Raw genomic sequence first — 23,655 nt, forward strand, 5'->3', positions numbered from 1 at the left:
GTAGGCTGTGGTCAAGCAATTTCACAGCCACAAAGCTATAAATAAGTTACTATCAAGACATGGACCAAAAAGAATTTTAGGCATAAGAGAACCAAGAATGGATGCAAATGTCTTTTAATATGTTGAAGGATGAGGAATCAGCTATAAAAATAGCTGTTAAATATGGACTGTGAAGCTTGTCATACATTATTACAACTCCCTGCCCTACAGTGCTTCACAGTAAATCCATTTTACTTTTTACTTTAGATGGTGTGTTGATATTAGGTAGTGGAAGGAGTGGAGTGAAGGAAATCCATGGTCTTCAAGCCACAAAGGAACTTAAGGTTCGGTCCCAGCAAGCAAGGCTTCATGTCAGAAGTCTGAAATTTTAAAAAGGCATCCATGAGGCAAGATCTCGACTCGCTGCTGTAATTAACAAGAGGCCTGCCACAGAAACTCTATGGGACCACATCTAATAATTTCTAGAGTTTCATGCTTAATTTACAATCTGTAGACTGAAAGGAGTACTGCTTATCTCTGACATATAGATTTTTACCTTATAAATTATCTCTGTTATGGGAGGCGGAGCCAAGATGGCAGAGTAGAAAGATGTTCCTACTCTAGCTCTCCCCCACTGCCCATAAAATACCCATAAAATTGACCCTAAACAAATTCTAGTGCAGCAGAAGCCACAAAACGACAGAATGAAACAGATTTCCAGGCTAAGACAGCCTGGAAGGTTGACAGGAAAGGTCTATCACACCAGGCTCAGAGTGGAGCACAGCCCTGCGTGGGCCATGCAGCACTGCTTGGACAGGGGTGGATGGGGTGCTTGCTGTCCTGGGATGAGGGTGGAGAGAGATGGGGAGAAAATTTTGAATTCAAATTCTTGTGGAAGTGAGTGCCAAGAACTGAAAAATAAATAAACTATATATTAAAAATAAATATATAAAATGAATTATCTCTGTTGATATTGTGGAACTGAATACTAAGGAAGTTCAGAGAATTTTTCATAGAGCTAAAATTGTGGTGTATTTTGCTCTGATTGATAAAAGTTTTGTAGTTCCAAGAAGGATCACATGTAGAAGGAGGGGCTCAGAATTCAAGTCTAGAAACTCTGCAATTCCCTGCCCTGTCATGGACTTGATAGTATTACTTAGCATAAGTCTCCTTATAATTCAGTTTCCCCAAACGTAAAATGAAGGCAATCATTTAGCCAAGGAGGCATATATAATTATTTCTATATCACTTATAAAGCATGAAGATTTGGGTACAAATTCCACTTCTGCTACATACTAGTTGTTAAGGGATCTCCTGAACTTGTCTTTTGGAGTTGCCATGTATTCCAGAACACCGGACTCTGAGCATGCAGAGTCAAGGATGAAGCCCACCCTACCCCGAGCTGACATCTGTTATTTTCACTCCAAACTGAACTCCACGCATGTCCTTAGCAGTCAGGACAGACACCAATCAGTCTGCATCAGACAAAGAAATTGTCTGTGCAACTGGACTCCTTGTGGATAAGCAGACCATTCTATCTTCATAGTCCAGCAGTTCCCAAGAGAACAGAATGTTGCTTGTGCCATCTTACTTATTCATGGTTTCACCTCCCCTTTGAGGGGTGGGGAATTAGTCATTTCCCCATCCCTATAGCCCTTTTCCTCCTGCCATGCCACTCCCATTTAGGAGGGGACTGGCATCTGTCTTCCCTTCCTTGTTGTAATCACATAAATATGCAAGCTTCTGTTTGGATTGTGAACTCTTTGCCTGCATTTGGAGCTCCACATGCGTGTTCATGTCTCTTGTAATAAATTCAGTTGCAATGCATATCTCATGGACGTGTGAAATTTTTTTTGTTTAACAGCTTACTGGACAACAATCTAAGACTGCAAATTTTGTTACAGATGCTAGTCTGCACTGGCAGAGGAATTTCTTCACTAGGATCCCCTATACAAATTTAATAATGGTTCAGACAAAAAATGATTTAAAATAATAAAAAAACAATTACACAGAGAATACAAAATCATGGTTTCCACCCTTGAAAGGTTTATAAAAGAGTTCAGATAATACAGTTCGAAAGATACAGATGATAGTAATGGCTTTATAAAGGAAACTAGGCAATAGACTTTTAACAGGAAAACAGTGTGGTCTATTTTTTTCTTTCCTCTTTAATTTTACTTAATATGTCCTGTGCATATGAGTGCTATGACTATAGATAGATATCAGTGCATTCACAGGACAATAAGCCATCAAGCAAAACAAAGAAACAAAGCTATTGAGGGGGACAGCATTATTTAGAAATATGAATTCTAAGGAATTCAGAAATACATTTATATAGGCAGGTGGTCTGTTTAAGCAATATACAAATGAATCTATGTATATACTTATTTGCCTAAGAGAAGAGTTTGTTAGCTTAGACATGGTGGGCTGTTTCACCTCTTCCACAGCCCTAAAAGTACTTGTGAAGGAAATAGGCACTGAGTTGGGCTTTCAAGGTACCTGTGTCATGAAAACATAGAATACTTATATCCACCTCAACAGTAATAACAAAAGTTGAGTTGTAGACAAAAGATAGATGGTGGAAAAGTTCAATAATTAAAAAAATAATAGAAGTATAAGTCAGCATAAAATACAGTCTTATATTTTCTTCCCATCAGGTCATGTAAGGCAGATAACGCCACTAGCATATCAAATATCATAATGATATATATTCACAAATAACCATATCAAAAATCTTACATCTGGAAGTAGGGATAGGAACTGATCCTGTGATATAATTAGTATAAGGAACTCCCTCTACCAACGTAGTTTGGAACTTTCTATACAATTTACAGACTTAGAGAGTTGCCTAGAATAGCAAGAGGTTAAGTGATTTTCCTGGTCACACAACTAGCATGTGTCAGAGGTAGAGCTCGAACCAGGTTTTCCTGGCAACACCGCCTCTCCTATCTGAAAGCAGACTCCATTATAGTCCACAGTTCTGCAAATTAACCAAAGGGGGATGGAGAGAGGGAAAAGGGAAGTGGGGACATGTTTGGGGCAGAGTGATTAATAAAAGTAAGCCCAGAGTGATTATTTTTTGTTCATCTAGAAAAGGGCTTATTTGATGCCTTCCAGTTAAAAAATCCAAGAGTCTATGAATAACTTCCTCCAAAGTCACTGGTATACTACTGAATGTTGGGAGGACAAAGAATGCCTCCCATACTTCACATTGCTGTGTCCACATTTCTATTTCCATTGCCAACCAAGAGCCAAAGCCGTTTTCTAGCATCCCATTCTCAAGTCTGAAAAAGGAAACTTCTTTTCTGGTAACTAAGGTGGGAACTCTCTAACTGAGAAGGGGGGAGAAGGGATATGAGAAGGAAGGTAAACCTTACTTTAGCTTCAGAAGTTGGCTCCAGGAAACACAGGCGGTTCCCAAGTCCTTCAGCTGCCAAACAGAACTTTCTTTGCTCCTTGTGGATGTTAGCAACACACTGGAGAACCACTTCATCTTCCTGTTAGGAAAAACATAAGAACCTGCATGAGTGGTGTGGGGATAAACCTAGCTATTCCAAATCATGCCTTAGGTTATAAGAACAATTATATCTTTACTTTCCAACACTACAAGTAGCTAGCCAGATGGTGCAATGAATGGAGCAATGGGCCTAGAGTCAGGAAGACCCAAGTTCAAATCCAGCCTGAGACTCTTACTAGCCATGTGACCTTGGGTAAGTCACCTAACCTCTACCTGCCTCAGTTTCCTCAACTGTAAAATGGGGATGATAATAACACCTAACTCTCAGGGTTGTTATAAGGATTAAATAAGATATTTATAAAGCACATAGAACAATGCGTGGTACATAATAGGTGCCTAACAAATGCTAGTTTCTGGGGTGTAGGGAGCCAAGATGGCAGAGTAGAAAGACACACATACTCTAGCTCTTCCCCCACAGCCCATAAAGTGCCATAAAGAATGACCCTCAACAGGTTCTAGAGCAGCAGAAGTCACAGAACAATGAGATGGAGGGGATTTCCAGCCCAGGGTGACCCGGACGCCTGGTGGAAAAGGTCTGTCGCACTGGATATGGAGCGGTGTCCAGCCTTGGCCACCTCATAACAGGAGGAGCAGGACCAGAGCAGGCCTCATCCCCGGTCAGACCCCTCAGCCTGCAGGCACCAAGGGCAGCTTCGAAGGTGTGGCAGACCTTTCCTGCGGCCTTCCCGTTGTCCTGGGCTGGGGATTTGTTTCACCCTGTGTTTCTGTGGATTCTGTTGCTCTGGAGTTTTGTTGAGTCATTTTTTTAGAGGTATTTGGAGGGGTTTGGGGAAGAGCTCAGGCGAGCCTTTGTCTTTGCTCTGTCACCTTGGCTTTGCCTCTTCAGGATCATCTTTTTAGGACCAACATTCTGTCAAAGTTCCCATAAGGCAGTGGGACATGGACTCCAGCAGTCTCTGAAGAATTAAAAGCTAATATTGTACAAAGGGCAATGATGGGCATGGAGGTGTGTGGAGAGGCTACAAAATGCCTATTTTCACACAAATTCTTTTTCTCTGTTCTTCTTTGTATATGGAAATGTTTTTTGGTGTTTGTTAAATTCAAAACTAAGAAAAAAATAGTAAAATATCCTGCACCTCCCCCCCCCTCAGAGCTTCCATGCATAAATTAAAAGCATCACAAATGAATATAAAGTTCTATGTTCATGTAGGGGATTTCCATATATGTTTTTTATGCCCATGAAATCAAAAATCAAGACCAAATTAGTGAATGAATAAAAGAAAATAAAGCAGAAATATTCCTCATTTTTATGAAATCTTAAGGTAACATACTATAGTGGAAAGAAATCTGGACTCACACTCAGAAAGACATAGGTTCAATTTCTACCTCTGACAGAGACTACTGATCCTGTGGGCAAGTCACTGAATTTCTCAGTGTTCCAGGCTATTCTCTAGGACTCTGACTTTGTAAGTCCTGACCTGTTTTGGAGGCAGGAGTTACCTACTGAAAGCTCCCTAAATCAATAAAATCAGTTTCAGACTCTTATCTTCTACACCGTATAATATCTTGTTAACATTTCTTCTCACTGCTTGCCCTTATTAGTTAGATGGAAAAAAAATGAGACCAAGGACATGTGACTGTTTAGAGTGTTAAATCCCTAACTATCTTTCCAGGCAAGAAAAGCACTTGAAAAATGTCCACATTGGCAATAAGTATAATATACCTACATATATAGAGAGAGAGAGATATAAGAGGAAATAAGTATAACGTACATATCATATATATATATATATATATACACGTTCAAGTGTGTGAGTGTGTACACATATGTGCATGTGTATGCATGTGTCCAAGGTACAATGGAAATTAAAACGGGAGTACTATGATTAAAGTCCAAAAAAAAACCAAAATGCAAATGCTAGTTTCCTTCTACCTTCTTTCATGCACCAGGCACAAATTTAACACCTATGGTATACAAGTGCTACACCAATGCTGAGGTGCAGTGTCATAAGGAGAGGGAAGACATGAATAGGATCCCTAATGTAAAAGTTTTACATTATAGACATGGAAATAATATAAATACTCGAGGAAATATAGGACAAAATTAAAGATGTATATCCTAAGTGTTGTGATAATGAAATGGAAAGTGATCACTTGAGTATTAAGTGGAAAAAAAGAATAAATCAAAATAATGTAGGGCTAGAGAAAGAAGACTTCCCAAGCAAGACACACATACTGTAAAAGAGGAGAAAGAGGGAAGGAATGAGTGGAGGTAGGAAAATGAACAAAATGGTTGCAGAAGAGAGTGAGATTACCACAGCAGGAGTGAAGGAATCATTTAGAAAGTCAAAGAAGTGAGACTGTAGGGAAAAGGCAGAGAGTTAGAAAGGCAGACCCTGAAAGTCAAGTAGGAAGGTTGAGATATGATAAGATGGCAGACTGAGGCACTGTAAGTACAAAGCTATTTTTTGTTTATTTTTAACATACATTTTAAAAACATTCAGTTCTGAATTCTCTCCTTCCCTCACACACACACACACACACACACACACACACACACACACAGACACACACACACACCCATTCATTGAGAAGGCAAGAAATGTGGTATCAATTACACATGTGAAATCATGCAAAAAATTTCCATATTAGCCATGTTGGAAAAAAAGCAAGAAAAATAAAATGAAAAAATGTTTCTGTCTTCACTAAGACTTCCTCAGTTCTCTCTCTGGAGTTCTCTCTCTCAGTCCTCAGAACTGTCGTGGATCACTGTCCTGATCAAAGAAGCTAAACCATTTATTTGATCATCATACAATATTGCTATTACTGTATACAACGTTCTCCCGGTTTTGCTCACTTCACTTTGCATCAGTTCATATAAGTTCTCCCAGGTTTTCCTGAAATTGTCCTGCTGGTCATCTCTTATAGCACAATAATATTCCATCACAATCATATAGCACAACTTGCTTGGTCATTTCCCAATTGATGGGCACCCCCTCAATTTCCAACTCTTTGCCACAACAAAAAGAGCTACTATAAATATTTTTGTATATAAAGACCCTTTCCTTTTTTCTTTGAAATCTCTGGGATACAGACTTTGTAGTGGCATTGCTAGGTCAAAGGGTATATATACCATCTATGCTTTTGCACTGGCTGGGATGCTCCCATGCTTGGAATGTTGTTCCCACATAAACCTCTAACTTTTAGTATTTTTCAGTTCCTTTAAAGAATTAGCTCATGAACCATATCCTTCAGGAGGCATTTTCTAGTCTCTTTAGTAGCTAGTGACATCTCTTCTAAGGTTATAGTGTATGTACTCTGTAGTTATCTGGTATGTTCATATATTCATACATGTACCTATTTGTGTATGTGTATAGGTATGTCTGTATGCATATGTGTATACACATCTATTCCTAGGGATAACCAGAGAAACTAGGTTTTCCTCATACAAGATTATGAATATCACTAAAACTAGGAGTAACCTTAATATAATTGTGAAATAAAAGTTTGTTTGCCTATAGCACCATCCTTTTAACCTTTAGGGGGCTGTTTTTATTTTCCATTGATCTCTTCCATACTTTCTATGTACAACATTCCCCTATGGCAGGGGTTCTCAGCTTGGAGTCCATGGGCCTCCAAGATGTCTACAGATAGATTTCAGGTGATCCATGAACACTGACAGGGAAAAAATTATATCTTTATTTTTAATAACATCTAACTATAATTTAGAATTTCCTTCCATTTATTTTATGTATTTAAAAATTTATGTATTCTAAGAAAGTATCCATAGACCTCATCAGACTGCTAAAGGGTACCATGACACAAAAAAGGTTTTAGAATCCTTGCCCTAAAGTATCTCATCCCTCTCAGCTTCCCCTTTTCTATTTCTTTATCCTGTATCCCATCCCTTGTATGCCCAACAGAAATATTCAGAAAATGTGATAAAATAATCTGTACTAAAAAAAATAATATATAATAAACCATGAGATAACATGAATATATTCATATATGAATGTATAAATATCTATGCACACATACACACACATATATATAACATTATACATTTGGAATTTTAGAGCTAAAAGGACATAAAAGAATATCTAATTGAGAACAATCATTTTGCAGTTAAAAAAACAGAAGTTCAACCTGCATGAGATCATTTAGCTAATTCATTAAAGACAAGGGTAAAACAATAACTCAATTTTTTTCACTCTCAATTAGGTGATATATCCATGCAACGTTTGAAACAGCCTAGTCAAATTCCTATGAGAAGAAGCTACTAAGTAGACTCTTGACACATTTCTGCCTTTGTATACCCAGCACCTAGCAAGCACAGTGTCTAATATACAGTGGGTACTTAATAGATACTTGATCACTGAATGACTTTTAAAAGTACAAAAAAAAAAAAAAAAGAGTTATTTCAATAGGCCACTCAACAAATGTTCCATTTCCTTTTGCTAACAACTGGCACACAATAAGGTACTTAACAAGTAGTTCAGTACATATGGCCTTTTTTCTATTCTCTACTTCTATTTGATTTGTTTTCCTTGTTTCAACTTTAATTTCACTGAAAATAATTAGGGCGTCTCTCTTATAAAGTACCCTCCACTATCATGTAGACAACAAAAAGCATACTATGCATCCAAAGAGGTAAAAAGTACAAAATAGAGGGTGGTGAGGTTGAGAACTGCAGGTGTAGCTGATAACCCCCACAATAAAGACAAGACCTGGTGATGGGGGTTTGCTAAAATCAAGAAGCAATCTTAAACTATTTCTGCTCAAAAATCCACCATCTCAAATCTAAACTGCTCTGTTTAACTTTCAAAGTCCTTTTTAGCCAAGACTAACCTGCTGTGCATACTTGCCTCTGTGTGTCTGTGGATGTGTATCTACATATATATGTGTGTATACAGTGTGGTATGTATGTGTGTGGAAAGCAAGAACACACAAGTGCATGGGGAGTAACCTTACAGATATGGAAACTGAGGCCCAAAGAAGATTATACAACTATAAATCCATCTAATTTTCCACTGCTCCTAGCATGCACTTTCTGCACAATTGGGACATAATTCATGTACATCCCTTACCTCTATTATTTTAACCTATACTGTTCTGCTTACGTAGAATGTTCTCCCTCTTTCCCTCCGCCAAGCTCCCTTTCCTGATGTCCCCCTTCCTTATTCCTTGACTTCCTTCAAATCCCAGCTAAAAATCCAATTTTCTACAGGAAGCCTTTATGATGCCATATAATTCTAGTGCCTTCCCTCTGCTAATTATTTCCATTTTATCCTGTGTATAGTTGTGCATATTTCTTTAAATGTTGTTCCCCCCATTAGATTGTGAGTTCCTGGAGAACAGGTATTGTCTTCTGCCTTTCTTTGTGTCCCAACAATTAGTAAAGTAGTTGGCACATAGGAGGCACTCAAAAAACGTTTATTGACTAACTTACCAACTTTTATGTAAACTCAATCACAGAAAGCCAATGCCAAGAGGATGGCAAGTGCTACAGTCAAGCAAGCTAAGAATTATTTAAACAAAATATTCTCTCTATGACCTTAGATCACATCACAAAGCTTAAAAATAAGAATCCAGTAGATTTCATGGTTAACGCAGATGGCCAAGGGAGCCAAGATGGCAGAGGAACAGCACGCACTTTCTAGAGTGCTGACCCCAAGCCCAGCCAAACACCTGTAAAAAAAATGGCTCTACACAAATTCTGGAGCTGCAGAACCCACAGAATAACGAAGAGAAGCAAATCTCCAGCCCAAGACAGCCTGGAAGGTCACCAAGAAGCATCTATCAAGCCACACAGGGGGCAGAGCAGAATCCAGTGGGGGCCACGCCAACACAGACAGGACCTGAGCAGGCCTTGGGGAGACTGAATCTCTCACACATGTGGCAATTTCCAGACTTCAGGACCCCAAAACACTGAGGAAAAATTGGAAGGTCAGTGGAAAATGCCTGTGGGACCAGTGTGAGAGAGTGGAGTGGTCTGGCTCCAACTCCAGGGTGGCTGAGGGGGGAGGGGGTGAAGGAATCCTCAGCAGCCACAGCAGCAGCAGGGGCAGAGACATCAACTGTTGCTGGAGCTCTAGGCTCACAGATTGTGGGGGAAGCTAGCAGCTAACAATACACTTCCCAGATACACTGGAAGCAGAGAACTACCTTGACAAAGACCTCAAATGTCAAGCAAATGGCTGAAGAAATGAGCAAAAACCAGAAAAAAGAATCAGAATATAGAATCTTACTTTGGTGACAAGGAAGACCAAAGCATGCAAACAGAAGAAAATATAGTCAAAGCTCCTCCATCCAAAGCCTCCATGAAAAATATGAATTGGTCTGACGCTATGGAAGAGCTCAAAAAGGATTTTGAAAATCAAGTAAGAGTAGAGCAAAAATTGGGAAGAGAAATGAGAGTCATGCAAGACAATCATGAAAAACGAGCCAACTGCTTGCTAAAGGAGACCCAAAAAAATGCTGATGAAAATAACACTTTAAAAAACAGACTAACCCAAATGGCAAAAGAGATCCAAAAAGCCAGTGAGGAGAAGAATGCCCGAAAAAGCAGAATTGGCCAGATGGAAAAGGAAATCCAAAAGCTCACTGAAGAAAACAATTCATTAAAGATTAGAATGGAGCAGATGGAAGCTAATGACTTCATGAAAAATCAAAAAATTATAAAACAAAACCAAAGGAATGAAAAAAAAAATAGGAGACAATGTGAAATACCTCACTGGAAAAAGAACTGACCTGGAAAATAGTTCCAGGAGAGACAACTTAAAAATTATGGGGCTATCTGAAAGCCATGATCAAAAAGAGAGCCTAGACATCCTCTTTCATGAAATTATGAAGGAAAACTGCCCTGACATTGTAGAACCAGAGGGTACAATAAATATTGAAAGAATCCATCAATCATCTCCTAAAAGAGATTCAAAAAGAAAATTCCTAGGAATATTGTAGTCAAATTCCAGAGTTCTCAGATCAAGGAGAAAATATTGCAAGCAGCCAGAAAGAAACAATTTGAGTATTGTGGAAATGCAATCAGGATAACATAAGATCTATCAGCTGCTACATTAAGGGATCCAAGTGCCTGGAATATGATATTCCAGAAGTCAAAGGAGTTAGAATTAAAACCAAGAATCACCTACCCACAAAAACTGAGTATAATACTTCAGGGAAAAAAAATGGTCATTCAATGAAATACAGGACTTTCAAGCATTCTTGATTAAAAGACCAGAGCTGAATACAAAATTTGACATTCAAACACAAGAATCAAGAGAAGCATGAAAAAGTAAACAGGAAAGAGAAATCATACAGGATCTACTAAACTGTTTACATTCCTACATGGAAAGATCACATTTGTAACTCCTGAGGCTTTTCTCAGTATTTGGGTAGTTGGAGGGATTATATTCATATAGGTAATGGGCACAGAGTGAGTTGAAAAGGAATGATATCTAAAAAAAATAAAATTAAGGAGTGGGAGAGGAATATGGTGGGAAAAGAAAGGGAGAAATAGAATGGGACAAATTATCTCTCATAAAAGAGGAAAGAAAAAGCTTTTTCAATGACAGGGGAGAGGGGAGAGGGAAACAATGAACCTTACTCATAGCATTTGGCTTAAGGAAAGAATAAGATGCATACTCAATTTGGCATGAAAATCTGTCCTACACTACAGAAAAGTAGGGGAGAAGGGGAGAAGTGGGGTGAGGGGGGATGAGAGAAGGGAGGGCAGATGGGGGAAGGGGTAATCAGAATGCATGGTGTCTTGGGGTGGGGGGAGGGGAGAGATGAGGAGAAATCAAAATCTTGTGGAAATAAATGTTGAAAACTAAAAATAAATTAATTAATTTTTTAAAAAACCATAGATAGCCACTAGCATCTCTCAAAATATCCCATGGAATGTCTGCAACCTAAGGTCATTCATAGTTCCACAGTCCATATACTCTCTGTAATGAAAAAATAGCTTTTCTTTCAGCTCTTCAGAGCTGACTTGGACTGAACCTCAGACTCCTTCAACCTCAGACTCTCATTTCACTTACATAATTTTGTTTTTCAAACATAGAATCTCAGAGGTAGAAGTAAATTCTGAGACTAATTAGTATAATTTATACCTAAATATTCTGCACATCAGCCTCAATACACAATCATAGTCATTCAGTCTCTGCTTCAAGTCTTCTAGTGAGGGGAAGGATTACAGTCAATTCTACTTTTGGAGAGCTCTAATTTTTAAGAAATTTTTCCTTAGAGCAAACTAAAATCTGCTTCTTCACAAATCGACTGCTGCTCCTTCTGCCAAACAGAGGCTGGCCACATTTCCAGGGTTCTGTGGATTGTTGAGCAAAATAGGATATGAGGATTAGATTAGAGGAAGTGGCTAAAACAAAACAGACAGCTCCATCTGCAGAACAGCCATGAAACTTGTCTCCCTAATAATACGTAAATTCTGTGATGGGAGTGACTATGTAATTTTTTTATCCTTGCATCTCCCTCCCCCACCCCTGGGCAGATTTCCTTGCTTGTACAAGTCTGTCTTTGCTCCAGTCCGTTAATCTTCTTAAAGTACAGTGGCTATAACTTCCAGAACCAAACATAAAATCCATGTGGTAATCAAAGTCCCTCACAATATGACTCCCTCCTGTCTTTCCAGTCTTCTTGTATTTTACTCATATCACAAGAAATTGCGATCCATTGACATTGGCCTCTTGGCTGTTTTTCTAAAAAGAAATTCCATCTCCAGACTCCAGGCATTTTCACTGGCTGTTCCTCAGGCCAGGAAAACTTTCTCTCCTCATCTCTGCCTCCCTGCCTGCCTTCCTTCCTTCCCAGCTAAAATCCTATACTACCTTCTGTAAGAAACCATTCCTGATCCCCATTAAAGCTAGTACCTTCCCTCTATCAAATATCTCCCATTTGTCCTTTGCATATGTGTATCTATATCTATAAATATCAACATCTATGTATAAATATCAATATTTACATCTACAGATATGGAAATATCTATAGATATGTCTTATTTATACACAGCTATCTGCATGTTGTCTTCCTATTAGCTCCTTGAGCTCCTTGAAAGCAGAGATTGTCTTTTGCCTTTTTTTGGTATCCTTAGCACTTAGCATAGCAATGGGTACATTGTAAGTGCTTAATAAATGTTTACTGATTAATTGACTTGAAACTTAATGTTCTTCTGATACTGCTTAACATCTTGCCAAAGTGTCCTTGTCCCTTCTGAACACCCACTTTTTAAGATTCCATACTTAAAAGCAAGTTTTATTTCAAGAGAAAAATCCATAACCATATATTGCATTATATGACTGTTCTAAACTATTTTTAAGGAACTGAAAAAACTTATATTTTTACTTCTCCCCTTATAATGTAAACAACAATCTTAGTGAACACTTTCCTACCAATAATGTTTACTGATAAAACTACCTTATCTCCTTCATACAAGGTACAATTACCAAGCATTTTTCTTGTTGTATCATTTATTCATTTCTTAATCATGTAGGAATAGTTTATTTTACACAAAAAGATCTGTAGTCCTAAATTTAATTTCTAATAAAAATAAATAATTGAATCTATATAGCACTTAAAGGTTTACAAAAACATTTTCTTTATAAATAGTGAAACTGATGGGGGAGAATGTCCCACAATCAAGTAGATCTAAGCTCAACACCTGACATTATACCTTCCACACTAAGTAATATTTAGTGTTTGCCAAATGGCTAGTTTCTCTAATATTTCTCCTTGGGCTTTGTGAATGTTGTTCTTCCCATTAAAATGTATTTCCCTTATATTCTCTCTAGTTCCTCCCCCCAAAAAATCTACATACAAAACACACATTTGCTATTGGCTGATTTCCTCCTTGATTTTGATGGTCAGAAAGAATGAAAAGTAGATTGCAGAAATAAATCATAATGATCACTGCTCCATCTTGAGAAACTGCATGAAACCGTGATTCATGAATTTCAGGATTCTGGGTTCCTACAATTTGGGGAATTTGACCAGGAATTTCACCTTCCCACATCTGGACTATAAATGTCTATGATTTTTGAAATTTTTGTTTTCAATAATACCTACACTTTCCAAAATATTATTCCCCCTTGTCTTTCCAAAGAATCATTCATTGTAGCTTTAAAAAAAAAAAACAGTTCAGCAAAAACAGGCAATACATTATGGTATTAGTAGAAATAGGAATAGCTCTTGAGTCACAGCACTTGGGTTCCCTCTGGTGCTTATTATCTTATGACTTTAAGCAAGTCACTTAACTGGGCCTCAAGTTCTTCATGAGGAGAATTAAGGGCATGGACTAGAAGTCCTTTAAGGTTTCTTTTAATTCTATGATACTACAAGCAACCAAATGCGGCATTATTTGCAGTATTCCACATTCATAATCTCTCACCTTGCAAAGAAGAGGAAGAGCATTCTCATGTCTTCTTTTAGGCTGAGCTTAATAATTACAATTTCACATAGTTCATTATCAATTGTGTTGTTTTTCTTTCCATTTACACAGTGGTCCACATTGTGCATATTGTTTTTACTGGTTCTGCTTACTTCACTTTGCATTAGTTATGTCTCCTATACTTCTCTGTATTCATTATACCTGTCATTTGCCATTTGTTTGGCTATTTCCTAATCACAGAATCTACGTTTTTACAAGAATCAATCAATCCACATTTATTAGGCACTTTTATGTGCCAGGGGCTGTTCTTGGAGCTAGTGATTCAAAGGCAAAATATGGTCTCAAAGAGACAAAACAACTGGTCTCAAAGAGCTTACATTTTATCAGGGAGATAACATGTATACTTATAAACATACATGCACAATAAATACAAGGCAGTTGGAGTAAAGCACTAACAATAGGGAACAAGAGGAAATACAAACATATTTCCTACATGGAAGGAAGGCATACAGGATCTGTCCATATGTGTCTGACCTCTCTATATGACTACCTAAACAACCTACAGGTGAAAAGTTATTTTCATCATTTTCTGAGCATAACATCCAACTGCTTTCCAAAATGGAGTCAATTCACAACTCCAAACGTTCCTGTCTTTCCATTAAGCCCTACAGTGCTAATTGTTCCCATCTTTTGTCAACTTTGCCAATTTGCTAAGTATAAGGGAAACATCTGATTTGTTTTGATTTATACTCATTATTAGTGATCTTATTAGTGATCTGTAACACTCTTTTAGATGGTTGTTAATAGTTTTTAATTCTTCTTTTGAGAACTCATTTGTTCACAGACATTCACTGCTTGACCTTTTGGGGTATGGTTTTTGCTCCTCACCTTTACTACCAATGGGGCAGCTAGGTGGTGCAGTGGATAGAGCACCAGTGCAGGAGTCAGGAGGACCTGAGTTCAAATCTCACCTCAGACACTTGACACTCACTAGCTGAGAGACTTTGGATAAGTCACTTAACCCCAACTGCCTCATCCTGGGTCACCTCCAGTCATCCTGAAGACTATCTGGCCACCGGATCCAGATGGCTCTGGAGGAGAAGTGAGGCTGGTGACCTGCCCAGCCCTCCCTCACTCAACACAAAGTCAAGTGCACGTGGTATCATCATTCCTCTGATGGCATCCAAGGATGCACACACACTGCCAATGAGAGCAGTTTAGTTAGGGGTTCCTACCACCAAGGATCATCTAGTCCTAGCCCCTCATTCCGACGTGGTAACTGCCACCTAAAGAGGGTAAGGGCCGTGCCCAGTGGTGAGTTAACAGGTACTCGAGCCCCAGCCCTTACCCTCTCAGTCTGGCGGCATTCCCACTACCAGCCAGTGGAAGCGTCCTGGGCAGGTGGGTCACCCGCGCCGCCAAGCGCAGAACGTCCCTGGCTGGTCCGTATGGCTGAGGCAGCCCTGGCCTCTGGATCCCGAGGCTGCGCATGCTCAGCTCTCAGTTTACCGGCCACACCCCCTAAGTCAGAAGATTCTCTTCACGCTCCGCACGTTCAACGTGATGTTTTAGAGCATGGACCGAACGCGAGCGTGCGGAAGCCGCTGGGCCAGGGACGAGATGCGGCGACGCTCCAGGTGCTCACGTTGGGGGCGGGGCCGCTATACAGGTAAGTAACACAGGTAATCTGAGGAGGGGAAGGGAAGGAAATACCTGCCTGAGTCTGGAGAAAAGAAAAGATCCTGCAGCGCGAAGGGCCTTTCCAAGGGGGGGAGGGGCAAGCTCGTGCAAACGTCCAGAGCAGCATTTAGGGCCAAGGCGTCGTTTCAGTCAGGTCCGACTCTCGGCGACCCAATTTGGGCGGTTCCGAAAGAGCTAGTCCTTGTAGGCCTGGGGAGGCCCAAGCCCTCCCACCTCCACCTGGAGGAGGACGACGCCGTGGCCCGCTGCTCCTCCTCCGGCTTCCCTCGCAGGCCCCGCCCCCAGACTGCCCTCACCCCGCCCCCTAGGGGGCGTGTTCCGCCTGCACTTCCGCCCGGCCTCCGGCTCAGGATCAGTCCTAAACCACGTGCTCCCGGCACCGCCTAGAGACGGAGTAGCCGCGAGTCTGGACTTTGCCGCCAGTGGCGTGGGCTTTTCACACCGCGCGTGGAACCCTTCTCAGAAAAATGCTTCCAGGAACTCGAAGGAAATCCATACTGCCATCCAGATGTTCTTTTTTTCCATCCAGTTCAGAGACCAGAGATTACGAAGCGCTGCTGTAAAAGCATGTCTTCCTCCCACGTGGGGCGTCGTATCAGTGTACATGTACAGTGTTTTCATTGTAAACACTGGCCCTTTTAATAACATTTTCAGAGCATTTAAGTGTGCTGTTTGATCCTTCCTAGAACCCTGTGAAATAGGTTAGGTTACTACCTACATTTTACAGAGGAGGAAACAGGTTGTTTAACTTCTGAAGGTTGCTTCCCCTTAACCAGGATCACACACACACACACACACACACACACACACACACACACAGCCCCTACTTGGGTCTTCCTCACTCCAAATACAGACAGACACACACACACACACACACAGCCCCTACTTGGGTCTTCCTCACTCCAAATACAGACAGACAGACACACACACACACAGCCCCTACTTGGGTCTTCCTCACTCCAAATACAGACAGACACTCACACACACACACACACAGCCCCTACTTGGATCTTCCTCACTCCAAATACAGACAGACAGGCAGACAGACACTCACACACACACACACACACACACACAGCCCCTACATGGGTCTTCCTCACTCCAAATACAGACAGACAGACAGACACTCACACACACTCACACACACACACACACACACACACAGAGCCCCTACTTGGGTCTTCCTCACTCCAAATACACACACACACACACACAGCCCCTACATGGGTCTTCCTCACTCCAAATACAGACAGACACACACACACACACACACACAGCCCCTACTTGGGTCTTCCTCACTCCAAATACAGACAGACACACACACACACACACACACAGCCCCTACTTGGGTCTTCCTCACTCCAAATACAGACAGACACACACACACACACACACACAGCCCCTACTTGGGTCTTCCTCACTCCAAATACAGACAGACAGGCAGACAGACACTCACACACACACACACACACACACACACACACACAGCCCCTACATGGGTCTTCCTCACTCCAAATACAGACAGACAGACAGACACTCACACACACACACACACACACACACACAGAGCCCCTACTTGGGTCTTCCTCACTCCAAATACACACACACACACACACACACAGCCCCTACATGGGTCTTCCTCACTCCAAATACACACACACACACACACACAGCCCCTACATGGGTCTTCCTCACTCCAAATACAGACAGACAGACAGACACACACACACACACACACACACAGCCCCTACATGGGTCTTCCTCACTCCAAATACAGACAGACAGACAGACACACACACACACAGCCCCTACTTGGGTCTTCCTCACTCCAAATACACACACACACGCACACACACACACTTCTCTGAAGTAGCACTAGAACTTGGGTCTTCCTCACTCCAAATACACCTCTCTCTATCACTACTATACCACCTGACTGCTATGGGGGCCACAGGGCCAGGGGAGGTACACAAGTAACAGGATCACGAAAGGCTGCATGTGGAAGGTGGCTCTTGACCTGAGCTTTGAAGGAAGCTAGGGATGCTGACAGGCAGAGATGAAGAATTACATTCCAGGTATGGAGGACATGCCTGTAAAAGCATGGAGGCAGCAGAAGAAATGTTGCACAGCCAATTTTAGGCACTGGAGCCTGCTGAAAGTATAATGCCATTCTCTTCACATAAAAATAAACAGAAAAACATGTGCCAGATGTATGTTTCTATTATATGATTTGTATAGATGAAGTCACAGTCTTCTATAGTGGAAAGGACAATAGGGTTGGAGTTGGAAGACTTCATTCATTCCAGAGCATTTGTTAAATTTAAGTACACCAGGAACACATAGTTGTTAGAGATAGAAATACAAAAAAACCTAAATAGTTATGGTCCTCAAGGCTATGACATGGATGAAGGCGTAGAGGAGAAGGAATGCAACATCTACATAGATAAGGAATTTTAAAATATAATCAGAGTAATGGGAGACACCAACTAACAGTTATGAGAATCTAAATGGGCCTCCTGTAGGAGGAGGTACTTGAGCTGTCTTAAAGGAACATAGAGAATCCCCTGCTCAGATACTTACTACCTGTGTGACTTGGCTTAAGTCATTTAACTTCTCCGGACCTTGGTATCTAGATCTGTAAAAGTGGGAGATTAGAGTAGTTGATCTCTAAGGTCCCTTCCATTTCTAACAATCTACTGTCTATACATGGGTAATAATTCCACTTTGCCAGCAGAGGTTCAAAACAGTAAAATAAAATAAAACAGGCAGAGATTAATTTACAAAATTAAATAGCTGGAAGATATTATATTTTCCAAAGGCCTGTTTGATGATCAGTTTAGTGAACAGGGTGGTTTTAATTAAAGTCATAGCCTGGCCCATATGGTTAGAAAATATGTCTTTTAATGACATAAAAATAACATCATCTTTGGGTAGTACAACTCTCCAAGTTAGTCCCTGGACTGTCCTTCAGGATTTGATCTGAAATTAACAATAGCCACAATTACATAAGGGAAAGGAACATAAGTGATAATTGAACACAACTGCTCTGCAAAGTATCTCCTCTGCAGCATTCCCAACAGGGAAGATCCACTCCCTGATGGAGTACTTCTAGTGTTTTGAGGCAATTCATGTTGGGACATTGCTAACCTTTAGTATTTTCTTTACATTGAGTGGAAACCCACCTGTGACTTCTGCGTCACACTTCTGTGTCCTAGTTCTGCCCTTCTTAAAGAAGGTTAAGCCACTTCTATATATCTCTTTAAATATTTGAAGACACCTGCTATGTCTACCTCTCACCCTCTTCCCTGACCCCAAGTTCTCTCTTCTGAAGGATAAATATCCCTCCTACTTCAACTAAAAAAAAAGTCTGGTATATTCCTAACCTTATTATCAGGGTTAAATATTGTCACACTGGTCCTTATAAAGCAGAGCAGTAATTTATAAAGATCACTTTTGAATCAGAGATCAAGAAAGTCAGGGTAGAAGTTGGAACTTAAAAACATAGCACATGAAGGCTAGAGAGGTGAGTAGAATATTACAGGAAAACAACAAAAATAGACAAAATGAAATAAAATATAACCAGTTGTGATCAAGGAGGATGAAAACTCAGGATTCAGATAAATAACAGATAAAATACTCAAAGAATTTGTAGGTCAAAACAAGTCATTTCTAAGTCAAAACAAGATCAATGCCAAGCACACAATCAGGACAGTCTAGACAAAGGGACTGTGAAACTGAGGCAGAGGCTACCTCAGACAGAAAAGTACTTAGTCTCTTTTGCCAGGGGTCGGACTCAATGAATAGATTCCACATGTAGGTCCAAACCCGTCTTCAAAGACCACTGCAATGCAGAAATTTGGCACACCTGGCAGCTTCTGATGAGGCTCAAATACTGCTTAATGCAGCAATTCACTACACCTGACAGTTCCTGTTACAGATGGGTTCAAACTATCCTTAGGAAAATCAAAATCAGCAAGTATTCACTAAGCACCTGCTACATTCAAGGCACTTTTTTTTCACTAGTTCATAAAATGTACATTGATTCCCCCCATTATCAATAATATCAGTCCAACTCCTCATCCTCTTTACAACTTTAGAAAATATAAGTGACTCCTCAATGCAAAAGCATTTTTGTGTGTTTTGTTTTTTGTCAAACCTAGATAAGATTAAAACCTAATAAAGGGTGAATAGGAATGAAATGTCAGTTTTTATTATACTAGTTTTCATTATTTGTCTGCTTTCCCCAAAATACTTATAAAACACATTCAGTTTAGAAGTGAGAATCTGCAGAGTAAGAAATGCCAAGAGAAATGGAGGAACTCAGTAGAGAAACCCAAAACCTAAAACACTATGAAGTTTCTGAGCAGGGCTGTCCAATGGATTGCAGGACTGAAGACTCCCCATGAAGTCACACTATTTTTGCAGTTTTCCACTGAGGCACTTGAAATGGACCAGAAGCATTTCATCAACATTGAATTTCTCCTTCTAGACTAGATGCTAAGTTTCTTTTTCTGGGCAACATCAACAGGACCATATGTAATTTACCCTCTTAAAGGAAAATAGCTGCGTCAAGTGGATTGAATTATCCAGAAATACCCAATATATCATTAATATCCTCCCTGCCTTCCTTTCTTCACTCTCTCGTACATTATGGAACTTTCCCTCATTTAAGACTGATTTACTTAAATGGTCTTATTATGACAACCCTGAATCCCTGGTAACTCTTTTTTGGCTATTGTTTGTGTCTCTAGCACTTAGCCTAGTGACTGGCATCATCATTTCCCACTTGGCTGAATTCCTGGACTTCATCATGGTCTCCAGAAACTCATCATTGCGCAAGACCACATCAGTCCTGAAACTCGCACCTCCCTCCCCTTGGGTCATTTCATCATTTCCCACACAGCTGCTCTACTCTGGAATTTATCATGCCCCTGTGACGAGCATCCTCATTTTCTACCCGTTTCAGCTTTTGTGTGTGTGTCTTCCCCGATTAGATTGTAAGACCCTTGAGGCAAGGACTGTCTTTTACCTTTCTTTCTCTCTCTAAAGCTTAGCTTAGTGCCTATCACATAGTAGGTGCTTAATCAATGTTTATTTGACTGCCTGACTGGCACATTATAGGTGTATAATAAAAACTTGACAAATAGTACATAATACTTTTAGTGACTCATACAGCTTCTCACAAAGTAATTCATAATGATTCCCTCAACCACCTCTCACTTTCACAGAGGGAAAAAAGCAAGAGATGGGTAGCTCCATTGTAGAAATGGGAACTTGGGGCCCAGAACGCATAAGTCATGATTGAATTTAAATTAATAACGATGTCTTTAACTCTTCATAGCAATACATTGTCTTAGTTACAAGAGGAGTGTGAAAATTTGAACTACATCCCAACGTATAACCTTGATTTAGCCAAATACTTTTCTAGGGTGAAGTTTTATCATTTGTAAATATAGAAAAGTATGTCTGTCAACTTTCCTCCCCATGATATGAGAAAGATGAATGACAAAAACCCCAAAATGCTAAATAACATGTTTGTCTTAGAACTGGATTTACATTCAAAACAAACTTCCCAAATCACACTTGCATCTGTAGTTGGTTGTTTTGTGTGCTGAAGTCAAACAGAATTCTGGTTACAATGCAATATTTATGGTCACAGGGATTGGGATTCTTTACTTCCATAATTTTAGACTGAAAGTCCCTGAGTCAGCTTAGAATGAACCACTGACATACACTCCTACAGAAAACAGATCAATGATTTAGAAAGCCCCATTTCCTCCTCCAGCTGCAAGGAGCTGTTGCTTTGATCTATTCTGTAACTGAGCAGCATTGCTGCTAGTGAAATAATATACAACAGCTGGAGACTACTAGGCAATGCAAATAAAAAGAGAAACCTCTAACAATAGAGCACCAGAGAAGACATTCAGGTCTGAAATACATTCCCACCTCATCTCCATCTGTTGGGATTCTTCTTTTCCTTGAAGGTTCAGCTCCAGTGGCATGCCCCCTATCATGTTTTTCATGGAAATTTTCTTCCAGTCCTGGTTCTCACCTTCCCTAAACTGCTTTAAGAACAGCTAAGCTAAAGCTGCAGAGGACAGAGTGGCATGTGGTAGAAAATATAGATGTTTTACCAAGCTTTGGCATAATTTATTAAATTATTAAATTAAATTAAGGTTTTAATCATTTAAATTTAAATTAATAATAATTTAAATTATTAAGTATAAATAGTATTAAATTACAAATTTATAAAAATATAATTATTAAATTAATAATTTAAATTATTAAAATAGGCTCTCCTATCATAGAGACTAGTATGATCGAACTATATTCTTCTCCCTACCTGCCTCTTCCCCCTCTCCCCTGCCCCAGGGTAAATGGTGTGAAAACCATAGTCCACTCACAAAACATTCTATCTTACGGTCAGTGTTTTCACCTTTCCAACTATGGAGGGAAAAGTAACATAGTGAAGTTCAAGGCTCAGAGCCTAAGTCAGAACTTAGCATTTCAGCTCAAACAACTTATAACTGAATTCTTTGCTAACAGGATGGCAGAAATACCAGCATACTTTTGTAATGGTAGAGGATGGAGAAAGATGTCAACAGCTGCACAAATGACAGCTGACAGATGAGGTCATACAAGAAAAAGTTCTTCCCAGCAGAAATGTAACTTCTTGCCACTTTTCCCAAATCTCATCTCCCCAACTACATCGCAAGTGTTCTGGGAGCAAGGGCCATGACTTATATTTCTCTGTGTCTTTCACAGTCCATTCTGAGAGGTATATTTTATAGGTTCAATAAATACTGGTAGTCCAGTTGAGGTACAAGGTCAGCATTAGGGAATGAGTAACCTTTTGGATCTATATCATTTTCCCTTTGTGTTTGTGACTCAGATTTTAAGCTATTATCTGCTCCCAATACAAGTATCATCCTCCTGACCTAGGCTACTTGGGTAGGATCTGGGAGATTTCAGCTTGTCATGAGAATAGCAACTCCCAATGCAATCTGCTTGGTGCTGGCAACTCATTTAATGAGTTCTCCAAGGAAATTCTGTGGTTTGGCTTAGTGTTCTCAGTAAATTGGATTATAAAGGTTTTTTTATATTATTATTCATTTTCAGAGGTATTTCTGTGTAAATTGATAACATGGTTTCCCTACTAACGTCAGTTTCCCTTATAAACAAAATCTTAATTCTTTTTCATTTGATAGAAATTCATGAACTGAAGCTTACGTTTTGATACAGTGCAAAACCTAAGGACACTGAAATACCAGTTAGTCTTTTTTTCATGCTGAAGAATGCCTGTGGTATAGTAACAGCACTGTTAATATTTGCATGTAGATTTGTACATCATGGAGGTTAGAATGCATTTTATGATTTTCACAAGCAGTATTGCACAAGTGGGTCTTCCTTGGATTGAATCTATCAAACCTTTATGTATTACCTACTTTATAAGTAAGAGAAGATCTCCAGAGAAATTCTCCAGTAAGTTTAGAATCCAGAACACTTCAATTCTGGAAGGAAATAGTAATTATTTCTGTCTTTTCCTATGTGCAACTTCTACCCATGGCTACACCTTGTAGACTACTGGGTCTTGAGATCCAGCCTGCACCTAAACTTTTCAATATGAATTGTTTTCCTCTACTAGAACTTAAACTCTTTGAGGACTATATTATTTTTGTTTTTGTACTACCAGGACTAAATGCAGTGCTAGCTATATAGTAAGTTTGCTTACTATAAATGTGTGCTTTTTTCTTTCTCTCTTCACAAATATTCTTGCTTTACAAATATTACCTAATTTTATACTCATCCCAACCCTGGGAGTTAGGTGCTATTATTTTCCCATTTTAGAGATGGAGCAGCAGAGGGAGATAGGTTAAGTGATTTGTCTACACAGTTACTAAGTGAGGCAGTATTTGAACTCAAGCCTTCCTGACTTCAGGCCCAGTGACTACTCTATCCACTTCACCTCCTAGCTGCGTGCCATAGCCTTTGGTTCTTGTCAAATTTCATTTTCACTACTGGCCCTCTACATCTGCTGATCTAACCCACCTCTAAATTCTGATCTCTTCTTACAATCTCCTTCCTACCCTGGGTGATT

General features: G+C 39.8%; 1 protein-coding gene and 1 long non-coding RNA gene across 8 annotated transcripts in view; one reads left to right on the plus strand and one right to left on the minus strand.

Moving 5' to 3' along the window:
- RYR3 (ryanodine receptor 3) overlaps window positions 1-23,655 on the minus strand; it is a 750,252-nt gene that overhangs the window by 553,902 nt on the left and 172,695 nt on the right. For 6 of the 7 annotated variants that reach the window (XM_072625277.1, XM_072625272.1, XM_072625273.1 and 3 more), the window contains exons 1-2: window positions 15,570-15,828; window positions 3,357-3,472 (exon numbers count right to left, since the gene is read on the minus strand). In XM_072625277.1, the coding sequence (XP_072481378.1) occupies window positions 3,357-3,472; window positions 15,570-15,663 (210 nt within the window). In that variant the 5' untranslated portion in view covers window positions 15,664-15,828. Of the gene's footprint in view, window positions 1-3,356; window positions 3,477-15,569; window positions 15,829-23,655 lie in introns of those variants that run through there. The other variant, XM_072625274.1, reaches the window with a different exon arrangement.
- On the plus strand, window positions 15,401-20,704 carry LOC140514856 (uncharacterized). Its single transcript, XR_011970749.1, has 2 exons — window positions 15,401-15,525; window positions 20,309-20,704. It is a non-coding gene; the product is annotated as an uncharacterized lncRNA (long non-coding RNA).

The sequence above is a fragment of the Notamacropus eugenii genome, chromosome 7 (assembly GCF_028372415.1).
Source record: "Notamacropus eugenii isolate mMacEug1 chromosome 7, mMacEug1.pri_v2, whole genome shotgun sequence".
Classification (NCBI taxonomy): Eukaryota; Metazoa; Chordata; class Mammalia; order Diprotodontia; family Macropodidae; genus Notamacropus; species Notamacropus eugenii.